General features: G+C 40.6%; 1 protein-coding gene across 2 annotated transcripts in view; it reads left to right on the plus strand.

Annotated features, from left to right (window-relative positions):
* Nucleotides 1-378: 378 nt before the first annotated feature.
* Nucleotides 379-21,264, plus strand: part of gnav1 (guanine nucleotide binding protein (G protein) alpha v1) — a 28,059-nt gene continuing 7,173 nt past the window's right edge. Inside the window, exons 1-7 of one of the 2 annotated variants that reach the window (XM_016680777.1) lie at nt 379-640; nt 751-842; nt 8,924-9,016; nt 10,007-10,167; nt 12,449-12,577; nt 20,771-20,900; nt 21,132-21,203. In XM_016680777.1, the coding sequence (XP_016536263.1) occupies nt 511-640; nt 751-842; nt 8,924-9,016; nt 10,007-10,167; nt 12,449-12,577; nt 20,771-20,900; nt 21,132-21,203 (807 nt within the window). In that variant the 5' untranslated portion in view covers nt 379-510. The remainder of the gene's footprint in view (nt 641-750; nt 843-8,923; nt 9,017-10,006; nt 10,168-12,448; nt 12,578-20,770; nt 20,901-21,131; nt 21,204-21,264) is intronic. The other variant, XM_007570180.2, reaches the window with a different exon arrangement.

The following is a 21,264-nucleotide window of genomic DNA, read 5'->3' on the forward strand; positions in this document are numbered from 1 at the left end:
ACTAGTCGGAAGCCGAAGTTCGGAGCTGGAGCTGAAAGTTTTCAGGTGAGACCCAACGGAGCCCACGTCACTTCCCCAAGGGAGGTCCGAGAGGTTTCCATCTGGGCGGCGGGCAGCCGTGGGAGAGCTGGGGCTCTTTTTCCTCTGTTGGGCAGAGCAGGAGGCTGACCTGCGGAGGAACAGCTCGGCTCTGGGTCTGTTATTTTTGGGTTTTTTAACCGCAGAGTAAATCTGGCGCTGGGAGGCGGAGAAAGCGCTCGGAGCCATGAGTGAAAACAGTTTTGCCTGAAGGCTTGGCGATCAACTGCCAGCAGGAGTCTGGAAATCATGCAAGATGGCCTGAAATCTTCTCCTTTTTTTTTCTTTTTTTATTTTAAACAAACTTTAATCAGAGTTTTTTTAATTCTCTGGGAAGTTTATTCTGATTATCATTTTTGGAGTGGGTGACGAGCTCGCAGTTTTATAGGTTTCCTCTGTCCGTCTGGGTCGGAGAGGAGATGATCGCTCAGGATGGGACTGTGCCTCGGGACCGAAGATACAGAGGAGGAGAAGAAGGCGAAGATAAACAGCGCCAAGATAGACAGAGACCTGTACGAATACGCAAAGCGGGAGATGAATGTGGTTAAAATCCTCATTCTGGGTGAGACCGACTGTCAAGAACAACTTTTACCCGGGAGGCGCTTACTTAAATAATCCCCGGGTGTCCGGTTGGAATGTGGAAGTCAAAACTCTTGTCTACCCTCCTTGCAGGAGCAGCAGAGAGCGGGAAAAGCACTTTGGTCAAACAGATGAAAATCATCCACAGCAACGGCTTCACCAAGCAAGAGCTGAGCAGCTTCAAGGTGGGAACCTCACACCGCTTTCACACACAGGGACCCGTCAGCGCACAGGGGAGGGACTTCACCTTCCCTGGAGCTTCACCTGATTCACAAAGCAGAAAGCAGTAAACATTTTGAGACGCAAAGAGTTGCCAGGTTGCCCTGATCTTTCTGACAGATTTGATAAAAATCAGAATGCTGGTGGGACAGTTTCATGTTGCTGGATGCCTTTTTCTTTCTTTTTTTTTTTTTGGTTGTGTTTCTTTTGTTACTCAGCAGATTTCTGCCCAATATCTACATTGTATCAGCTTTATCAGCGAGAAAATTAGTCCGCTGTGAAAAGAAAGAGAAATTAAACATGTATCAGATGATGAAATTATTATGATACAGTAGCCTTTAACTTCTATCCCGCCTCAGGGCCTCTAATTCCTCAGTACTTCACCAAAGTCAAGCAGATCTTTAAAAAGTTCATTTATTTGAGTTTCATTTGAAACCATCTGGCTTTTTTGTTTGTTTGTTTTGTGAAGTCAGCATTTTAGCACATCGCTGGTTCCTTTTTTTCCTACCAAATCTACGTAAAACAAACAGCTCCAGTCTTTCAAAAATAAAAACCCGTTTGCTCCATGATTGACTTTTAAAACTTTTCCCACGCTTTCCCCTACATGCATGCGTAACACCTCATTTAAATGTAGATAAACTGCATTAGTGCAGATTTACTTATTTGGCCAAGTTATTATCTCCCTGAAGTTGCATTGAGTTTCAAAATCACTATATTATTGAAAACTGGATGAAACCGATCAGATGATTTAGTCAGAGCCAATTACTTATGTAAGCACGCTTTGTAATGCAGTCAGTTGAAAGCATCCAACATGAGTTCACTGGTTTATCTATGTAGCTTAGCTAATGATTTAAAAGAGAGGTTAATCATGTTGCAGCTGCTGGGAGAGGGGGGGGGGCTTTGATCCAATTGAAACTCAAATTAGAGCCTCAGCCAATCTCTGAACAGAAATATTACAAAGCAAACATGACTTGAGTAGAACGATGTAGTTTTCATTGAGGGAAGAACTGCAGCTCAGCAGAGGAAGCAGGGGATGCAGCGTGCCGGCGCAGAGTGGTGTTAAAAATGATTGTTTAAATGAGGAAACAGTGATGCAGATCGGAGGGAAGCTGAGGTGAAGTCTCGTTTTCCTGTTGGGGGGGAGAGAAGAGAGGAGGATTTGTCATGACAGTCAGATTCAAGCTGGTATGCAGTGGTTTTAGTTAACATCTGCTTTCCCTTCTTTGTGTGTGTGTGCGTGTGTGAGCGCAAGTGGGAGCCAAATTCCTCTGTTATTCCAGGGGTTGGGACGGGGTGGGGTAAAGGGAATTGGTTCGACATACAGACACACACAGCACTTTCTGTTTTCACTTATCATTTCTGGCTTTCTTACAGTGGCTGCTCTTCATGCCTCCCACCTTTTTTTTTTCTTTCTAACTCACCTGTTTTCAACTAAGCCGTCAGCCCCTTTCGATCATATGAGTCTTGATCTCATGTGTGCGCGGATTGCGTGTGTGCTTTCACACCTTGAGGTCGGGACTGTGGAACCAAAGGGGCGTGGCTACCAAATCCCAACATTCACCTGAGGAGGTAATTTAAGTGTGTTGGGTAATTCCCTGGACTTGTCTGAACTCCTCATTTAGGCTTTCTAAATACATTCTGTGCTACAAGGAACATTTTGTGCACCAAACTCAACTCGTTACCAACGTCAGATCCTGTTAGCTTTGTGTTATGTCATTACCTCACAGTCATTCCCATCTTCTAGCTCATAGTGGAGATGGAGTGCGATTCGTAAAAGCCCAATAAAATAAATAGGTCTAGGTTTGATGATTGTAACCTAAAAAAATGTTAAGAATTCACTGGGTGTGAGTACTTTATCATACAATAGTCAATAATGAAAGATGGTCATTTAAAAAAAAAAAAAAAAAAATTGCAGGAAAGTTTAAATATGGAAGAGGTTCTACTGTTGAGGATGTTCTGCTTATCATTCTTAGTTTCTCATTTTGGAAACTTTTTAAGCAAATAAAAGGATCAGTCAACATCATGTAGAGAACATATTGCGCTTTATATCGTTCAAAGTCATTATGCAAAACGAGAAAGTCTTTCTGCCAACATCTAATAAAAATGTTTACTGAGTTTTGTTACATCTTTGTGTTAATTGTGCAACTTTTCTAATTTATTAAGAGTTCTTGGAAAATACATTTTTGCTCAAAACACCCGATTAGAGTTCAGTTCACAGTTTTGTTGTTGTTGTTTAGCAAAATGAACCTCCCGTCTGCTCCTGGTCGTCATGTGAGTCAGCCCTTTGGAAATTTGCTTGACGTGTTTCTTGTCACTTTAACATTGTGTAAGCCTCTGAAGGGAGAGACAGTAACCACTTCAAATGTTTCCTACACGTTATCTAATTGCGGACGGCTGGACTGAACTACCTGCTGAACACATAGCAGCTGATTCCTCTTCTGGGAGGTTCATCTGGGGAAGGTCTCACTAATATTTGTTTTTGTTTCTGGGACTCGGTCGTCTGGAATCCGGCCTCGTTATTCCTCTGCTTCCTGTTAGCATTGGTTGTCAATGCCACCTCACTGAAGTTTCCAAGTACTACCATCTTCAGGGAAATGATAATTCAGCCAGGCTATTCTCCTCACAAAGACATAAAAACCGAACTGAAAAAAAACCCATTCCTACGTATCAACACTACATGTTGTTTGAAAGCTATTTTTACTTGGAAGTTAGATTTTCCAGGCTCCATATTGGGACGGATGTGACAGTAAAGTGTTTATTTACAGTTTTTATCCCTTTAACTCTTTCACACACACAGTAGTCTACAACATGTTTTTTTATTGCTTGCATACAACTGCAGTTATATTCAATAAATTCGATTCCGGAAGCAAAATTGGTAAAAAAAAAAAAAAAAGAAAAGAAATAATTGCTAAAATCTACAGTGTTAAAGTCAGTCTGCTTTCAGTTGTGAATCGAGTAATATTAATTAGCTAATGTTTCTGGGGATCCACGCAGTTCTTTTTGATATTAATATTGTGGAAACTGATATTATGAAGATAAATATGCTTATATCGTGCATTTCTGCCCTCTTCCTCGTTTCGGTTCCCAGTTTAGGCTTCGTCTACGTGCCTAAATCTTTATTTGACCTTTGTGAACATTGTTTCATCTGTGTTTTTACCTCAGTTTGACTCAAACACATGCTGGCTTGTGATTGGTTGAGTCAACATTTCACGATGCACTTGTGAATACAGATGTTAATGTCAAGACAGTTTATAAACTTAAATGTGGGAAAGAAGAACTTGAAGAAGGAAACTCAAATTTTGATTTCAGTGACTACTTTATATATGTTTTATGAAAAATAGTAGCTTTGTTTTTAAAAAGTTTTCATTCAATATTTTTTTTGTTTTGTTTAGAGTTTCACACAACGCTTAAACAAATCTGAAAAGTGATGCTGCAGTAAACATGGATACTGTAAAGCACTTTTCAGGAACCGGACTATTTGTCAGCAGCTTCTTCTAGACGTTTTCCCGTCTGTTTGTTCAGTAGCCACTTTTATAAATAAATGTTTCTTGTGGAAGCATGCACACACGCGCTAACACACCGCCGCTCCGCTCCTTTGTCCTCTCTGGTGTCAGTTAGCGCTGCCTTTGTTCTGCGCTCACGCCCTTAGTTTCAGATGGGAAAATGACACTAACCCACAGGCCGGTCCCTCCCTTCCCGAACCGACCCAGCCTCCCACAGCAAACACACACACATGCACACGCACACACACACACACCCACGCGCGCGCACTGCTCTCTATCTGACCTCTGTGGACATTGTTTCATCTGTGTCTTTATCTCCGTTTGACTCAAACGCATCTTTCTCCGTCAGCGAACGTCTCATCCCACAGCGAGCAGCCGAGCTTCTTAACTTGTTGTTTTGTTGTTGCCCTTTAATTTGTATTTTGTGTTGCAATAAAACTTTCACGGACCCGGATGGCCCGTCGAAGGGAAATGAGGAGAGGAATAGTTGGGAGAGACTTCTTTGTTGTTTCATCCCTCCTTTATTTGAAGCCTGAGGCCATGCTGTTGTTCTGGCTTTGGGTCAGACTGAACACAAAACTCTGCCTTTGTGTCAGACTGGCAGCGCTTATAAAATACCACAACTATGAAATCTTCAGTCCAAAATATCTGCTGAGTTAAGAGCTTAATTCGACGTTCCTAGACAGTCTGGGTCAGCGGAGAAAATTAAATTAAGAAAATAAAAGAATGTTTTTATTTTCCTACTTTGTTACTTAGCTCATCGTGTCCTTCCTTCCCCTCTCCATCTTCTTCCCTTCCTTCCTTTCTTCTTTGCACCCTAACTTGTATCCTTCTTTCCTTCAGTTTGCCTTATTTCCTCCCTTGCGTCCTACCTTCATTTCTCTTTTTCCTTTAGCTTTTCTTTCCTTCCTTCCATCCCATCAGGTATAATACATCTCCTGCATCAAATTCTTGTTTTAATTTAGTATTTTTAATGGTTTTATAAACATAAACAACTCGAGAATTTTGAGAAGTTGAATATGGAAAAGTGTGTTAATTCTGTAGAAAATAAAAATTTGCTAAATTTTTTTTTTTTTACAGATTTTAATGAAAAATGTAGTAAATATTGCATTTTTTTTCTATAGCTATTTCTCTTCCTCCAACACTCCCTGAATTCTCATGATGCGTTACATGTTTTACAGTCTGGGGTTGATATTTAAATATCAGGCGGTGACCCGTTCATCCGCATTCTTCTCTGTGTTGTCTTTGGAAATGCCCTGACACAATCCAGGTCGTAATGGCTGGTCGCTTTCTGTGTTCAGAGAGGCAGACCCAGCAGAAACCTGGAGCAGAACAATAGTTCACGGTAGGTGGATGGATTTAGAGATTACGCTGCTGTAATGAAGCTCAGGGCTTCTCTGCTGACGCTCAGAGTTCCCACAGGGATTTCAAACACAGCAGGAAGTGGAGGTCAGAAATGTGCTTTTCTACCTGAACGACTTCCCTCCAGGAATAAATACACACAAATATCAGAGAAAGGAAGGTGCTACGTTACTCTGTGCTCTCAGGTGAGGTAGAGCTAATAAAAGATTAGGGAAAGCACATAATGGCTCCTGGCGGTGCTGGATCAGCTGGAAAATAAATGCAGGTAAAAGGAAGTCATGGCTCTGCACAGGCCCGTAACGATAACACATTTTTCTGGACGATAAATTGTTCCAGAACTTATCGCGATAAACGATTATATTGTTGTTTTGAGACCATTTTCAAGGAATATAATGGTAATGGCAAAAATAATGATGCAAGGGCGCATGCTAAAAGCTTTAAATTCTAATGAAAACTTTAACTCCTAGTGAACATTTAACACTGGAACCGGAAGACACTTTAAATATCCAAAATAAATTAACAAAAAAACAAATAGAATGAATTCTGAAGTCTTTGTAAACAAAATTGTCCTTCAAAAAAGAGCAAGTTGAGACCACAGAACCAAACTGGAGACTTTTATCATCTAGTTTTTGGTAGAAAGAGAGAAAAAAGAGAGATAAACAATAAATCACACCAATGGAAATTATTGAGTTTGTTTTAATTTATCATGCGATTAATTGATTTATTGATTATTGTGACAGGCCGAGCTCAGCGTGATGGATTTATAGCTCTTTGCTCACCGACAGAAGGCAACAACGTCCACATGAGCATCTCAATCATTTTAACTAAAATTGAATATGCATCAGTAACTAAATTTACACAGATGGCGTCATGAGGGAGGAACCTTGTGTGCAAGAATAGAAACATATCTGTAGAAATCAGTCGGGAAGTAAAGCTTTAAAGTGCCTGAAGGACTACGAAGGTCAGAGTCACACATCTTTACCAAAGACAGATGCTGTAATTTGGACCAAGTTCCTGAAAACGTCAGTAGTTTGTGATATGCAGATCCGTTACACGTCTTTTTTTGAGTAATCTCTTTTGTTAAAGTTGTCGTTTTCTGCCAGTTTTACACAACAGTGAGAAATTCCTCTCTCTTTTTTTTGGTTTTCGAAACTATTTACAACATTTACATAAACTCAGGAATTCACTCGGTGAAGGAGGCCGAGGCTGTATCAAACAACCTGCTTTGCATTGTTACTTCTCCCTCTTCTCTCCTATTTTTATCTGGTTTTATTCACCTTCAGTTCAGACACCGTTTTTGTTTTGGACTTTTATAGACCACAGAGACGGAGACGGGACGAGGACAAGAACTCTGAATCCGATAACATCAGAGACGATTGCTGCGTTTCTTTCTTAATGGTAAAACAAACTGTGAGCGATCCTACAAAAACCAGTGAAAGTTAAACATCAGCAGTAGTTCTTATACTTTATTTGTTGAGCATCTTTAACTTCATAGCCCCAAAAATAACAATTTCAGCGTTTTAAAGAAAGCAGGGATTTTTAATCAAACCAACTCTGTGGAGATCTTTAGTTTCTTTTCTTCTGACAGTGATAACAGTGAAGCCAAAGGAAGATAGAAAGAAGCACAAAGAGGCTTTTATTTCAACAGGAACCAACGCAGCTCTGCCACAAAATGTTTCCAATCCACTCGCACAACCCCGCCAGTCACATGTTCCACTGAGAGCGCAGCGGATGTCAGGGTGGATTAATAAAACGCTTATAAAGCACACTGATCAGGCTGAACTTTAAATTTATCTTTACTGAGCCACCAGGAAGTATTCACACTCCTTCACTAGTTTGTCCCGCATCTTGTTACATCCCTCAGTTATCCTAAAATCAGTCTTATTGCAGCTTTCTTTAACATAACCGACATATGATTATTCACACTTTTTGCCAAAACATCTAACGCTATTTTAAGAGCCTAATTCAAAATGTTTTGGTTTTAGTTCTACAGTTAAGTTTTATCTTTTCAGAACGACTACAGGCTGTGGTAATGCAAAGTCCTGTGTCATTTTACGATCATAGATTGTTTATAAAAGCTGAACTTTGACTCAGAAAACCGAGCAGTTCAAAATGTAGATTTCAGCTGCAGTTGATGTAATGTCCAACAGGGGGCGCGGAATCCCCACTGGAGATTTTTGTCGCGCTTATGGTCTCAGTAATTACTTAAAAGGCCTTTAAAATACAATATAATTATATCACATATGATTATCTTCAGGAGAAGAGGAGGAAAAAGCTGGTCATGCTTTGAACCAGATCTGTGTTGTGATTAATAACCGCTTAGTTTCTGTTTTGCCCTGCTGCTCAGTTTCAGTGGAGGTCACAATCCCAAACAGGAACTCCCAAACCCACATCCACGTCATCCAGATGAATGTTTTGAGTGAGATCAGCAGTTTCCGATTATATTTAAGGAAGAAACGTCAGATACTTTATACTGTTGTTATCAAACAAAGGTAAATAAAAACCCAGCTAATGTTCTTAAAACTACAAAATCGTATTTTGTTCACTGTCTCCTTTCAATGTGTGTTATTAGCGGAAAAAGGTTTTTGCTAATACTTTGTGCAATTTGAAGAAAAACAAAACATTAAGTGTTACAAACATTAAATGTAGGGATTTAAGGTGACAGATCAACACAAAGTAATGCTTGATTGGAAGGAAAATCAGACATGATTTATAAATATTATTACAAAATTAAGAGCATCAGTTTTTCAATCAAGCCACATATTTTCAATTGGACTTTGACTAGGCCATTATAAGACATGAATTCTAAAAGGATTTCCTTGTAGTTCTGTCCCCACGTTTCCTCCACCTGTGTGCTGAAATCCCCAACATGAGATGAAATGTGACTTTTTATAGTTTTCTTTCAACAGCATGTTGCAGTTGGGAAGCAGGAACAAACTATACTGGAATAATTTTCCAAGCCATGTTTAATTTGGATACTTCCTTTAGTTAGCCGACTGTTGGACTGACCAAGTCTTTGTCCGTACGGTCGTCACTACTGAACAGACCATGTGGCAAATAATTAAACACTGAATATGCGTTTAAAGAGAATGTGCCGCAAACAAATCATCTGTAAAAATTATCTAAGAAAACAGTACAGTTAAACTTTTTTAAGTTTTAGATGAACTGATTTTGTTTTGCAGGCGGCGGTGTTGGATAACCTCCTGACTTCCATGAAGTTTGTCCTCCATGGAATGGGCGTCCTCCGGATTAACCTGGCTAACAGCAGGAACAAGGTAGCCTCCTTCTCATTCCCCTGCCTTGTCTGGTTTTGTAGTTTTGGTTCCAATTTAAAGGGGACCTACTATGCAAAATGCACTTTTTGCACGTTTTTGTTCTCCCATTTGGGTCTCAGCTGCATCTAAAAAAAACGACTTACATAAAACACCCAGACATTTTGTGGTAATAAATTAATGTTGTCTGGTGTCTGGATTCTTCAAAAACCTCCAGATTGTTGAGTCGCAATCAATGGCCACTGCGCCGATACCTAGCAAACTAAGCTGAGCTCCAGCACATTTGGTCAGCTGGAAAAGACAAGTGTACCAACAGTGACTTACCATCCAGAAACCACTTGCTGCATTCTTGTTAGTTGTACAGGAGGCTCCTCTTCTGCTTTTCAAAGTTGTACGGTTGAATAGTTGCTCATCTGTTTGCAGCCATTTTCACATGTGAGTGGAGGGCGTGGCTGGCAGCAGCTTATTTGGATTTAAAGTGGCAGGACGCCCTAAAACCAGCTCATTCTGAAAGGAGCTCAAAATAGGTAGAACTGAGCAGAATAAAATTTAATTATCAAAGAATGATTCTGTGCAAAAAGAAATGCAACGAACATGGTTTGAATAGCCTAGTTTTGAGTCGTGCCTGCACTGTACAGAGTCAGCCACCAGAGGGCGGCATTTCGACACTCAATCAGCCCAGAAAACAGCTGAAACCGTGGAGGCGGGTGGGTGGTGAGAGTGCGAGGTTTGATTTGATTTGAACTTTGCCACTTGAGTTGTCGAAGCTCCTCCTGTCACCACCCACCCCGCACATCCTGCTGGGAGATGATGGCCAGCGTAATTCCTCTAATAAATGTCGCAGAGGGCGTGTCTGCGTCTCTGTCATTCATTTCAGCATCTTTAGTGATTACCGAGTCTAAAAAGTGGAGGCAGACTCATAAACTCCACAGTGTTTTACCTCTTCAATAATCCACCTGGCCTCCGTGTCTCCTTGTCTCGCTGACTCCGCAGGTCCACGCCCATTCGGTCCTGTCGTGTGGGCGGTGTTTCGACGAGGAGCAGGTGCTGCTCCCCTTCCTGAGCCACGCCCTGTCCTGTCTGTGGGCCGACCAGGGGGTGAGGGCTGCGGCCGCCCGCGGCTACGAGTTCGAGCTGAACGACTCGGCGCTGTAGTGAGTAATTTTCTCACGCTGAGCGGAGGAGAAGCGGGGGTCTAATTAGCGGAGCAGAGGAGCTGATGCTGGCTGTCACTTGAAGTCAGCATCTGGAGAGCCCGGCTCTCGGTTTTTGAATGCATGGGAGTGAAGCGACTTTAATTGATGCCACTTAATTTAAGTGGGATCAAATACCGCAGAAGTGTTTTGGATTTTAGAGATCTTTTTAACACAAAACAAAACAAACAAACAAACAAAAAATTCAACTGTCTTGTGTTTTAGTGAGATAAAGCATAAGTGGGTAAAAGAAAGGGAAATGATACATAGTTCCTTTTTTTTTTTTTACAATAAATATCTGAAAAAATGTGCCATATGTGTAGGGCTAAAACGATTAATATGATTAACGTGATTAATTGAAAAATCATCAACTAATTTAGTAGTTGATTAAGGATAACTGGAGTATACAAACTAAAAAAATGCAATTTGCTGAAAGAACAACACACTCAGAGCAGTAATTCAACCAAAATTGCACAAAAAACACATATTTTTCAATTCACATAACAAAAACTCCTTCGGTTTGCAGCCTTTTTAAAGGTTTTGCGCCATTCCGTGCTGATATTGCATGAAAAGCAATGCAAATACAGCTAAAACTTTTTACTTTTTCAAAAAGAAACTGATTTTTCTGTCATTTTTGGCCAAAGTGACAGAGTCAGAGAAGAGCTCCTGCATGTTGCAGATCTCTGTACCAGCCTGGATTAGACCAACAATAGTTGTGAAGTGGACACTAAGTGATGCATCTTTTTCTACGTTATTTACTGAAGTGAGCAGCCATAGAATCTGTATGTGTTGATATAAACAGGAGTAGGTAATAGGTGAAAGCGAAATATAATTGTAGAGGAAACGGTGTGTGTGTTGATGTGTGTGTGTGTTTGTGATTCGGTGGCAGCTAAGTGCTGAGGAGCACCAGGAGGCCGTCTGTTCTCATCCTCTGCCCCAGTTAGAGGCCTCGCTTCTGGGGTGATCCACACCGACAGGCCCCTTGGCTCCCACTGAGAACCACCATCCATCACCTTACCCACACACGCACGCGCGCGCACACACACACACGCACACACACACACGCACACACACACACGCACACACACACACACACACGCGTGCACACACACACTGTGTGTTGCATGTGAGGATCCTTGCTGACACGTCCGTCTCTGGACTCTGGTCTGAAACTTGGTGTGTGTTTGTAGGTAAATCCTCTGGAGTCTTGGAAAACCCTGGACAGCATAGATTTTGATTTCAAGATTTCCCAAATCTGGAAAAGTGAGAAGGATAATGGAGGACATTTCATGAATCATTAGGCAGAATAATATTTAAACAGGACGAATTATTAGGGCCAACAGTAAATATACAAGGTTTCCCCCAGAAAACTTGCTAAGCCCGGTGGTTGGGCGCTGGGGCAGTCATTCATCCAGCAGCCCGCCGTGTTTTTGAGTTAAAAAGTGTTTAAAGTTGACAGGAAATTTTAAAATATCACTTGATAATTATGCGTTATAAATTTGGAAGATTAATATCTGAACACCAGCTATAAAGTCTTAAAAAATGCCAGCATTTGAAAAGATTAAAATAAATAAGCAATGCTGAGCCTAAACATCTCTAACAAACTAAACATCTTTAATAAACTGAACATTTTTAATAAACTGAACATCTTTAACAAACTAAGCATCTTTAACAAACTAAACATCTTTAATAAACTAAACATCTCTCTGACACCCGAAGTGATTCTCAGATCAACAGAAGTAGCAAACAAACTTGAGTGTCTTTTCTTTTTTCCCTTTTAAAGCAGCAGGACGTCTGTCTTTGCCCAAGAAACTGATTCAGGATGACTAGCTGAGAATGTCACAGTCCGTTCACATAGGTGGAGATGCCTCTGTGTGTGTGTGTGTGCGTGCGTGTGTGTAAAAAGACCAGATCTTACCGAGTGTGTGTGCACGCTCATGATACACTCGATCACGCCGGCTGTGTTGTTAGCAGCAGCTAATCAGTGTTTGGAAGCTTAGCCTGAGTGTGTTTATTATGATAAACGACTCTGAATATTCATCGTGATGAGCCTGCCGGGGGGGTTCCCGTCTTATCATCCACACCCAACCCACTAACTGGCAGCCGACACGACCAGGACAAACACAATGCGCCGATGACTGATTCCTCGTTTGATCTCCAGTTTGACTGCAAGTTGTTTTCCTCGTCGCCCTCCGTTCTTTTTAACCTGTTTTCCTCTTCTTCTTCTTCTCTCTCTGCTCAGTTTCTTTGAGAACATGAGCCGCCTCATGTCTGCAGACTACGTGCCCACAGAGATGGACGTCCTCCGAGTGCGGCTGAGGACGACGGGCGTGATAGAGACCCAGTTTAAAGTCAACCACTTGACTTTCAGGTAGAGGGCCCCGTCTGCTCCACCTTTCTCCACTTCTCTCCGCCTGCAGCTCCCTCTTATCTCAGTCCACAGCCTGGAGATTAGCCTGAGACGTGAGGCTGAGATTCAATGCGTCAATACGTCAAATGAATAGCAGTCGTCGGTTTCGAGGGAAGCGGCGGCTCGCTCTTATCGGGGCGGCAGCTCAGATCTTGTTCATCGGTGATCGATCAGCTGCTCCTACATCGCCACACTTCATCACAAACTAACCCCAACGTACTGATCGACCCGAGCTTTCTGTTCAAATTAGGACTGCAATGATTAATTGAATGAATCCTGATGAATGGATTATTCAGATAATCGTCAACTAATTTAAGAATAAAAAAAACAACAAAAAAAACTATTGTTTTGCCAGACGATAAATTGTCCCAGAACTTATTGAGATAAACAATATTATTGTAATTTTGAGACAATTTTCACATTATATAATAGTAATAATGGAAGGACACATTCTTAAAGATCAGAAAACTTTATTCTGATGAACATTTAAACATTGGAAGTGGAAGACATTTTAAATATCCAAAATAAATAAATAAATAAAACAACAGAAACGACAAATAAAATGAATTCTGCAGTCTCTGTAGGCAAAATTGCCTTTTAAAAAAAGGGATAGTTGAGACGAAAGCACCAGACTGAAGACCAGTTTTGGTAGAAAGAGAGAAAAAAGAAAAACGACAAATCAAGAAAATGAAAATGATTGAGTTTGTTTTAGTTTAGCATGCAATTAATTGATTGATTTTTTATTTTATTTTGACAGGCCTAGTTGTAACTAATTCTTTAGTTAAACTTGTATTTTATGTTTGATGACATAAAATGAGATTTCAGTCCCAACAGAGGGATTATCACAGAGCGTCTGCGTCTCCAGTGTCCTGATCTTTACTCTCTCTTTAAAATATCACGCTCATATATTTTCAGGGCTTTTTGGGATTTTTCTGTCAACTTTCCCAGATTATTTCTAAGAACTCTCCACACCATAGTCTGCAATGGTCGGGTACAGAGACTGGACTGAAGGAAAGAGGGAAAAATGCCAAAAAACAAAAGCTTTAAAAGCATTAAGACGGTGTGAAAATGTGTGGTCTGAATTTGTAGTTTTTGAGTTCGGAGCCAGAAAAGTGAAATGAAACGTCAACCAAATCCAGGAAAACTAACTTGGAAAGATGAAGCTCATGCCTCACAATCACAAATTTTAATGTGTTTTATTGACATTTGCTGTGACATACGAAAAGAAAGTGCACCATAATTGTGAAGGGTAGTGGTCTATTTTTTTTACAAATGCCTTTGCATTTGTATGCATGCAGAAAGCAAACTTAAAAAAAAAAAAAATCAAATCAAGTGCAGCCCAGACTCCTCTAGTTTTCTGAATGTGCTTCTCATCACATTCAGAAAAATCTGATTACTTCTCCCCTGTTTCTGAGTTTCCCTGTCCTCCAGAACAAACCTGTCTTTCATCCTGATCTGATGTTACACTCGGCGCGAAGCGGTGACAGTAAAAATCATTACCTCTGCTTTTCAGACGGCCTCTGCTTTGCATATAAACGCAGTAGAGAGCCGATCTGTCAGCCGGGCGACTCCACTCTGGGCCGCTCGTATGACACCTAAACGCTTATTGTACATCTGTGGCTGACTTGTGGGACGCCTTGAGTTGACAGAAAAATTTCACGCCCCGGAAAAAGTTTTGGCAACACTGAAACACCTTAAATGCAAATGGATCTGTCGTCTGGTGCAGAGAGACGCCGATTTTCCCTGGCAGTCTTACTGACTGCGTCACTGATGTATTTACTTTATTCCGGATGTTTTCCTGTTGAACGCCGTCGGTGCAACGGTGTCAGGTCGGAGCCAGAGGAAGTCTCAGGTGGATCCTCTCCCACTTCCTCTTTTCTTATCTGCTTGAGAAGATAAATAATTGGGTCTAGATGTTTGACATGCAGCAGCTCGAGTGTTTGTGTCGGGCTCTTTGTGCTTATCTGCGCGCTGGTTGATGTGCGCGCATTGAAGAAGATCAAGCCCTCGGGTTTGATGAGTAGCTTTACATAAATGAATGTAATTATATCAAACTGAGCCCCTAAATGGGTTTTAAAGGGATTTGGAGGGCTGGTTTGTGTTCGTCGGGGATGGAGGGAGGTTTTATTGCTCTTTGAGATTCTGAGCCGAAATGTTTTTTGCTCTCAAGGCATCCGCAGCGGTTTAATGGAAACACTTTCCCTGCCCTGGTTTCATATTGTGAGAATTAGGGCTGTGTTCACGCCAAGCGTCCGGCGCCTGGGTCCGTCTTATTGCTTCGTATGCTGAAGGTTTCTCATCGGCGTGAACATCTGCGCCCAGCACTCCTTCTCCTGCAGCTTTAAGAGCAATCTCAGCGCTTACTGAGATTGCTGTCTGAGCTCTAGATGATTTCTTCTCTTGTTGTTGCATGCAAGGTGGTCTTCGATTGATCTGTTGACCCGGCGTCCTGCTCGTACCAGTGTTTATGAAAGTTATTTCTGTCTCAATCTCATTTGAATTATAATTTCAGAAGCTGAAAAGCTCATTTGGAGGCGATTCGGACGCCTCGTTGAGCATTTTCCAATTCAGATGAAATACTAAATTTTTTCTGTTTTAGAAACTCCAACAAATCATGAATACAATTTAACAACCTGAGTAAAATAAAAGCATCCCGAAGTCCAGATTTTCACAATTTGCATAGAAACTATAAAAAAAAAGGGAAGAAATGCATTCTTAAAACCGAATGTTGCAAAAAAAAAACAACAAAAAGTTGTGATGACTAAATCATATGATAACAGAGTTTGTGTCAGCAGATATTGATGAATGTAAATTAAAGTATTGATATTTTTCTGAGAGACTGAGGATGCTGACTGATGGTGCAGCTTGATTGGTAAATCGTTTTAGCTTCTGATGAGGCTGTCTGCATTCACAAGTCAGATGTTTATTTTATTTTGTGGTAGTCTGCTTCTTCTTCTGTCATTCGACGTCTTTGGAAATGAAGAAGTTTCATGTGTTATTTTTGTTTCTAGACATTTCTTTGCTTCTCTCCTTCTTCCTCCCTTTCTTTTTTTCATACATGTCAGAACTCGCCAGTTCTTGCATGTAAGCGATTTGATTGGCTGCAGACCGCCTTCGCTGATCGGCCCACGGAATCCAACACAAGACAAATCAATATCGTACCATGATCGGACCTTGCGGTCCAGACATGTTGTTTTCAGTTCTGGTCTAATTGCGGTTCAGAAAGCGTTAACTGGACGGGGAAACTCTCAGTGAACAAATATATAGAGAGATTTCAGAGGAACTGGCAGCCTAGCACAAAATGACATCACTGGCGTGTCGAGCTCGTTCACGCCCGTATTTACGCTCCGCAGAGCGAGCAGCACAGCGCCGGTTGAGACACACAAAACTCAGAACCGGACCCGACCTAAACCAGCTGGAGTCAGACTTGGGAACAGAGAAGGAGCTTTAGATGCACATGGTTTTATTTAGGGGTGTCAGAGTGAAGGGGACTGAATACAAACACATGCCACACTTTTCAGAGTTTTATTCTGAAAAATTTTGAACCCTTAGACCAGGGGTGCCCAAAGTCGGTCCGGCATCCTGCATGTTTTAGTTCTCTCCTTGGTTTAACACACCTGGTTCAAATGATGGCTCATTAGAGGCCTAAGAACAACATTGACATACTGAACAGGTTGTTGCTACAACCAGGGAGGAAACTAAAACGTGCAGGATGCCGGCCCTCCAGGACCGACTTTGGGCACCCCTGCATTAGACCTTTGATCTGTGTCATGGAAACGTAAAGCTTTGTGTTGTGAAGCATTTAGACCGTATTTAACCCATTAGCTGCTGATGTGTGTGTGTGTGTGTGTGTGTGTGCAGACAAGTACAGTATAACTCAATGGGATCACATCAACATAAAAGACTGTTTTTATTTAGACTTACGTGACTTGAATGATTTGTCACCATTTTATGTTTTACGGTGATCCTACATTAGTCATCAAAGTTTAATCTGCCATTAATCATGCTGCTGCATAACAAAAACAGACGGCCTGTTTCCAGCCACGTCGCTTCACTGCAGCATCATATTATGCAGATATATACATTTGCTTAACCCTCCAGGACTTCTGGACTTCTCTATTTATATGTACTTAGTTTGTGAAATGTATGTCAGTTATGTAAATGAATTAAAATTTGGTGAGATTTTTTGTTCTCTTTCTTTATATTTTTTATATGGTTTGTAAACTTTGCCTTTTAAACTCAGAACTATCTGTGTCTTTTAGGGACTTTTTTTGATACTTTTTCATAATGTTTCAATAAGTTGGCACAAAAAAAGGGAATTAAAGTTGCTGCAATTTTTCGACTCTTTCAGGTTCAAAAAATAGAATCCACTATTAAACAATCATTTTTAATTTGTGAGTATTTATGGACGGGAAGGACTGAAGTTAAAGTATTCTTAAAAAAATAGATGCAAATAAATGCACGATGTTTCTATGACAATCTTTAAAATGTTTAATGTGTAAAGGAGAAATTCATTTACAAACTTTGTACATAAATTCATTTGAATCCCAATAGCCGCCAAAATTACGAAAAAAAAATTATTTCTATTGGATAAGGATAAGATAGGGAAATTTTTTTTCACTGAAGAGACTTTTTTCAACAAAGCTGTCATCTAAAAGGTTAAAGTTGAGAAAATGTATAAATATTAGTTATATATGGTCAGAACTAAAAATAAAAGTCAAAACAAATTGGAAGCAATGAATTAATTCATAATATTTTAGCTTTATTTAAAGAGCATTTTGTTTCTAAGGTACACAGATTGAGCAACTTATTTAAGAACTTTGCATAAAAATATACATATAAAAAACAAAAATGCTTCCAACTTTCTGGAACTCACAGCAAACACAGGTGGAAAACGAGGAGAGCCCAAATGACGAAGGTACGGATGATACAGAGTTATAGTGATTAAAAGAGATAATGACAATCAGCTCCCTGCAGATGAGGCTGAGCATTATGGGCCATGAATAACAGGAGCCACGGGAGGCGGAGGTGGAGAGAAGCCGATGAACTAAAAGGTGTTTATAAAAATATTTTAAATAACACACATGAGCTGCAGATTATTTGTAATTTTGATAATGTGACAAAACTTGATCACTTTACTGAAGTTTCTAAATACTTTGATAACAGATAAGGAAAAATTACATCCTTTCAGAAAGTTTCTGATCTCAAATTGTTGAGGTCTGGATGGACAAAACGATGGATGGATGGATGGACGGATTCACTTTTTCAGTAATTATTCACATCTGTAAAACACTGATGTTAAATTACAGACTCTCCCAGGCCTCATAAATGCCTCTTTACATTTTTTATTTTTATTTTTTGCCATATTTGAACATCCTCTTACCCAAAACCTGGGGTCCTACATCGAAAATGCAACAGATTAATTTCTACTCGTGGAGTACGAGGAGACCGTTTATGAATTTTGACACAAATTTCATCCCTCGCTCATCACTTCAGGTGAGAGCTGAACTGGAGACGCCACCGGTGACATCACCGAGGTTTTACCTGTTGTTTGAAAATGATCTCTAACGCTATAAATTACTAGATGTAGTCCTGATGTCAGCACAGGGTTGTCTGGGTAGTGGTCTGTCTGCTGTTGGATTTAATCATCTCAACTGAAGGCAGACGTCAGACTAGAAACGACTTCTTGTTTCTGGTTTGTTTTGAATAATATTGAGAAAAATACCTCAGATTTAAAAGGAGTGTTGTTAAAGGGGAGGTGAACGAGTCTTTGATGACACATCAGCGTTTTGCCTGTCTTCCATCTCAGTGGAAAATTTCCATTATAATCTGACATTTATGCTGGGCTCCCTTTCATGTGCGCTTCCCTTGTTGGGTTTCCACATGTTCATTTCCCCTCTCAATAAAGCGCGGCGTTACCTCCGCAGACACTCGAAGAGGAAGGTGGGCGATGACACATCTGGCCCTGGAAATGGGCGAAGAGGGACGGACGCGTCGTTCCTCCCCCCCACCCCCCTTTCCGTTTGCGTGCTTGCATTCCTGCCGTCTTTTTGTTTCATCCTTCTGGAGAACGTTGACCTTTTTCGCTCTTCGTGCTGCCACGTTGTGAAAATCGAAGAGGGCGGTAAGGGCGGCAGACGTGTGTGGCACGCCGCTCTACGTGTGGGCTTCATGTGTGAAATGTGATGCTTTGGAAAATTTCAGACTCACATCTCAAACCAAAACAATGTATTGTTGACCAGGATTCAATTTCTGCTGCCAGCTGCAGCCTGAAAAGGAGTCTGAGTAACAATGAAATGTTATTTCATAAAACCGAAACAAGGCCTTCTTTGAAGACTTTCTCCAATTAACAATCAACGTGATGTGCCTCAGACAAAGGCAGGTGAAACCATGTGGACCTCGTTAGATGTTTGCTTTTTTTCTTCCCAAATATGTTACCATCTTCTCATCTGCAGGAGAATGTTTTAGCCTCCATGTCAGCTGATTGAACAATACAGGAGAAAGAAAAAAATAAACTAAAATATGGCAAACTATATCAGTTCCTTTGTTTCCAAAGAGCCCAATAAAATGAACTGTTCATGCCAAAAATATGTTTTTATAGTCCTTACTTTAGTGTGTAGCTAATGTTTGATTTGGGACTGGATGTTACTTTTAATCTTCATGTGTTTTACTTAAAAATGCACCATATTCTGTTATTTCAGTTCGGTTAAAGGGCCGCGCTTTCACTCTGTTGTCTTAAATGTATCAGATTGATCAAAAAACAAAAATAGAAAAGATCCGTAATGGGGAAAATACTTTTTCACTCTACATTAAAGGTCTACAGCTTCTTTTTTCCCATGTTATGTTCCTGAGATACAATTAACCTAAAATAAATACTTTAGGGGTGTTTCGATACAACTTTTTCACTTCCGATACAATACAAATATCGCAGTTTTGACTATTGACTGATGCCAATATCGATCCAATATGATATTACCACAAATATACATACTTTTACTACTTATTTTGTAGTGTGGAATGATTGAAAAGGCTTGATTAAGTGATATTACTCAAAGATCAATAGTCAACAATGACAGGTATGAGAACAACTGACCCATTTATTAACCAGTAAGTCTGTGTAAATGCCCTGAAGAAGGGGGATAATTTAATAAAAGAGCCGCACACGGTGCTTCTGCTCCAGCGTATATTATTATCTCAGTTAGCTTACAAACATACACGATATCAACGTTGAAACAGCAGTATGTTAGCAAGTATGTTAGCAACGGCGCTAACAACGGAGCTAACAACGGAATTTGTTAACATGCGGAGCGTAAAAAAAAAAAAAAAACTCACAATCTTTCTGACAGTTAAACTAATTTCCAGCCTATATGTGTGTTTATATATACTCATACATGAAGAAGGGCATAATTTAATAAAAGAGCAGGACACGGTGCTTCTGCTCCAGCGTATATTATCTCAGTTAGCTTACAAACATACACGATATCGACGTTGAAACAGCAGTATGTTAGCAACGGCGCTAACAATGGAGCTAACAGAGCTAACAACGGACATGCGGAGCGTAAAAAAAGACCTCAATCTTTCTGACAGTTAATAAACTCATTTCCAGCCTACAGGTGTATTTATATATATACACTCATACCTGAAGAAGGGAGATATTTTAATAAAAGAGCCGGACACGGTGCTTCTGCTCCAGCGTATATTATTATCTAAGGAGGAAGTTCCGGTGCTCTTCAACATAGCTAGCGCAAGCGCTAGACTCCCCCTGCTGGTTGCATCTAACCATTACATCAGCTAGACATTAACATCTTCAGTCCATAATTCTGGTAAAGCATTACAACCTCCTAACATCAAAAGAATAAATGTATCTCTGAAATAACCAACTTTCAAATGTATCTCTGAAATAACCAAATTTCAATCCATCACATCTGCATGTGGGACCCAAGTGCTGCTGGAGCGCACTGCAGAGTGTAGACAGATATTAGTTGAATGCCAATCTAATCCGATACTCGTTTTTTGGCTGATATGGGACTGATTTCCGATATCAATATCGGATTGGGACAAACCTAATATAGATTCCTAAATGATTGTGCTTACAGAAACGAAAAGCTGCTCATCAGTCACCTCCGCATGTTGCATCTGCTCTGTCTGTTTCAGGATGTACGATGTTGGAGGTCAGAGAACCGAACGCAGGAAGTGGATCAGCTGCTTCGAGGACGTCCGAGCGGTCCTGTTTGTCGTGGCTCTTAGCGGCTACGACATGACTCTGGTGGAAGACCCCACAGTGGTACGAGGTTTCACACATCACTCAACTCAGACGACAACGCCACACAATCAGCAAAACAAAAAAAACTAATCCATGTTTTGACTCATTTTGTTTAAATTCTCTTGGAACTTTAGAGTGTCTGACTAAACAAACATTTTGATTTGTGTGTTTTCTTCAGAGTATTAAAGTGGCTTGAATCTAATTTTATTTTATTTGAAGCGCTGTTTGATGTGTTTTGTCTTCTCCCTGCAGAACCGCCTCCAGGAGAGCATGAAACTTTTCTCCTCCATCTGCAACAACGTCTTCTTCCGCAGCACCTCCATGGTAAGCCGTTCATCACTTCCTCCGCCTCAGCAGAACCAAACCTGAGCTGTGGTGGAGAACG

Source organism: Poecilia formosa, unplaced genomic scaffold (assembly GCF_000485575.1).
Source record: "Poecilia formosa unplaced genomic scaffold, Poecilia_formosa-5.1.2 Scaffold256, whole genome shotgun sequence".
Taxonomy (NCBI): domain Eukaryota; kingdom Metazoa; phylum Chordata; class Actinopteri; order Cyprinodontiformes; family Poeciliidae; genus Poecilia; species Poecilia formosa.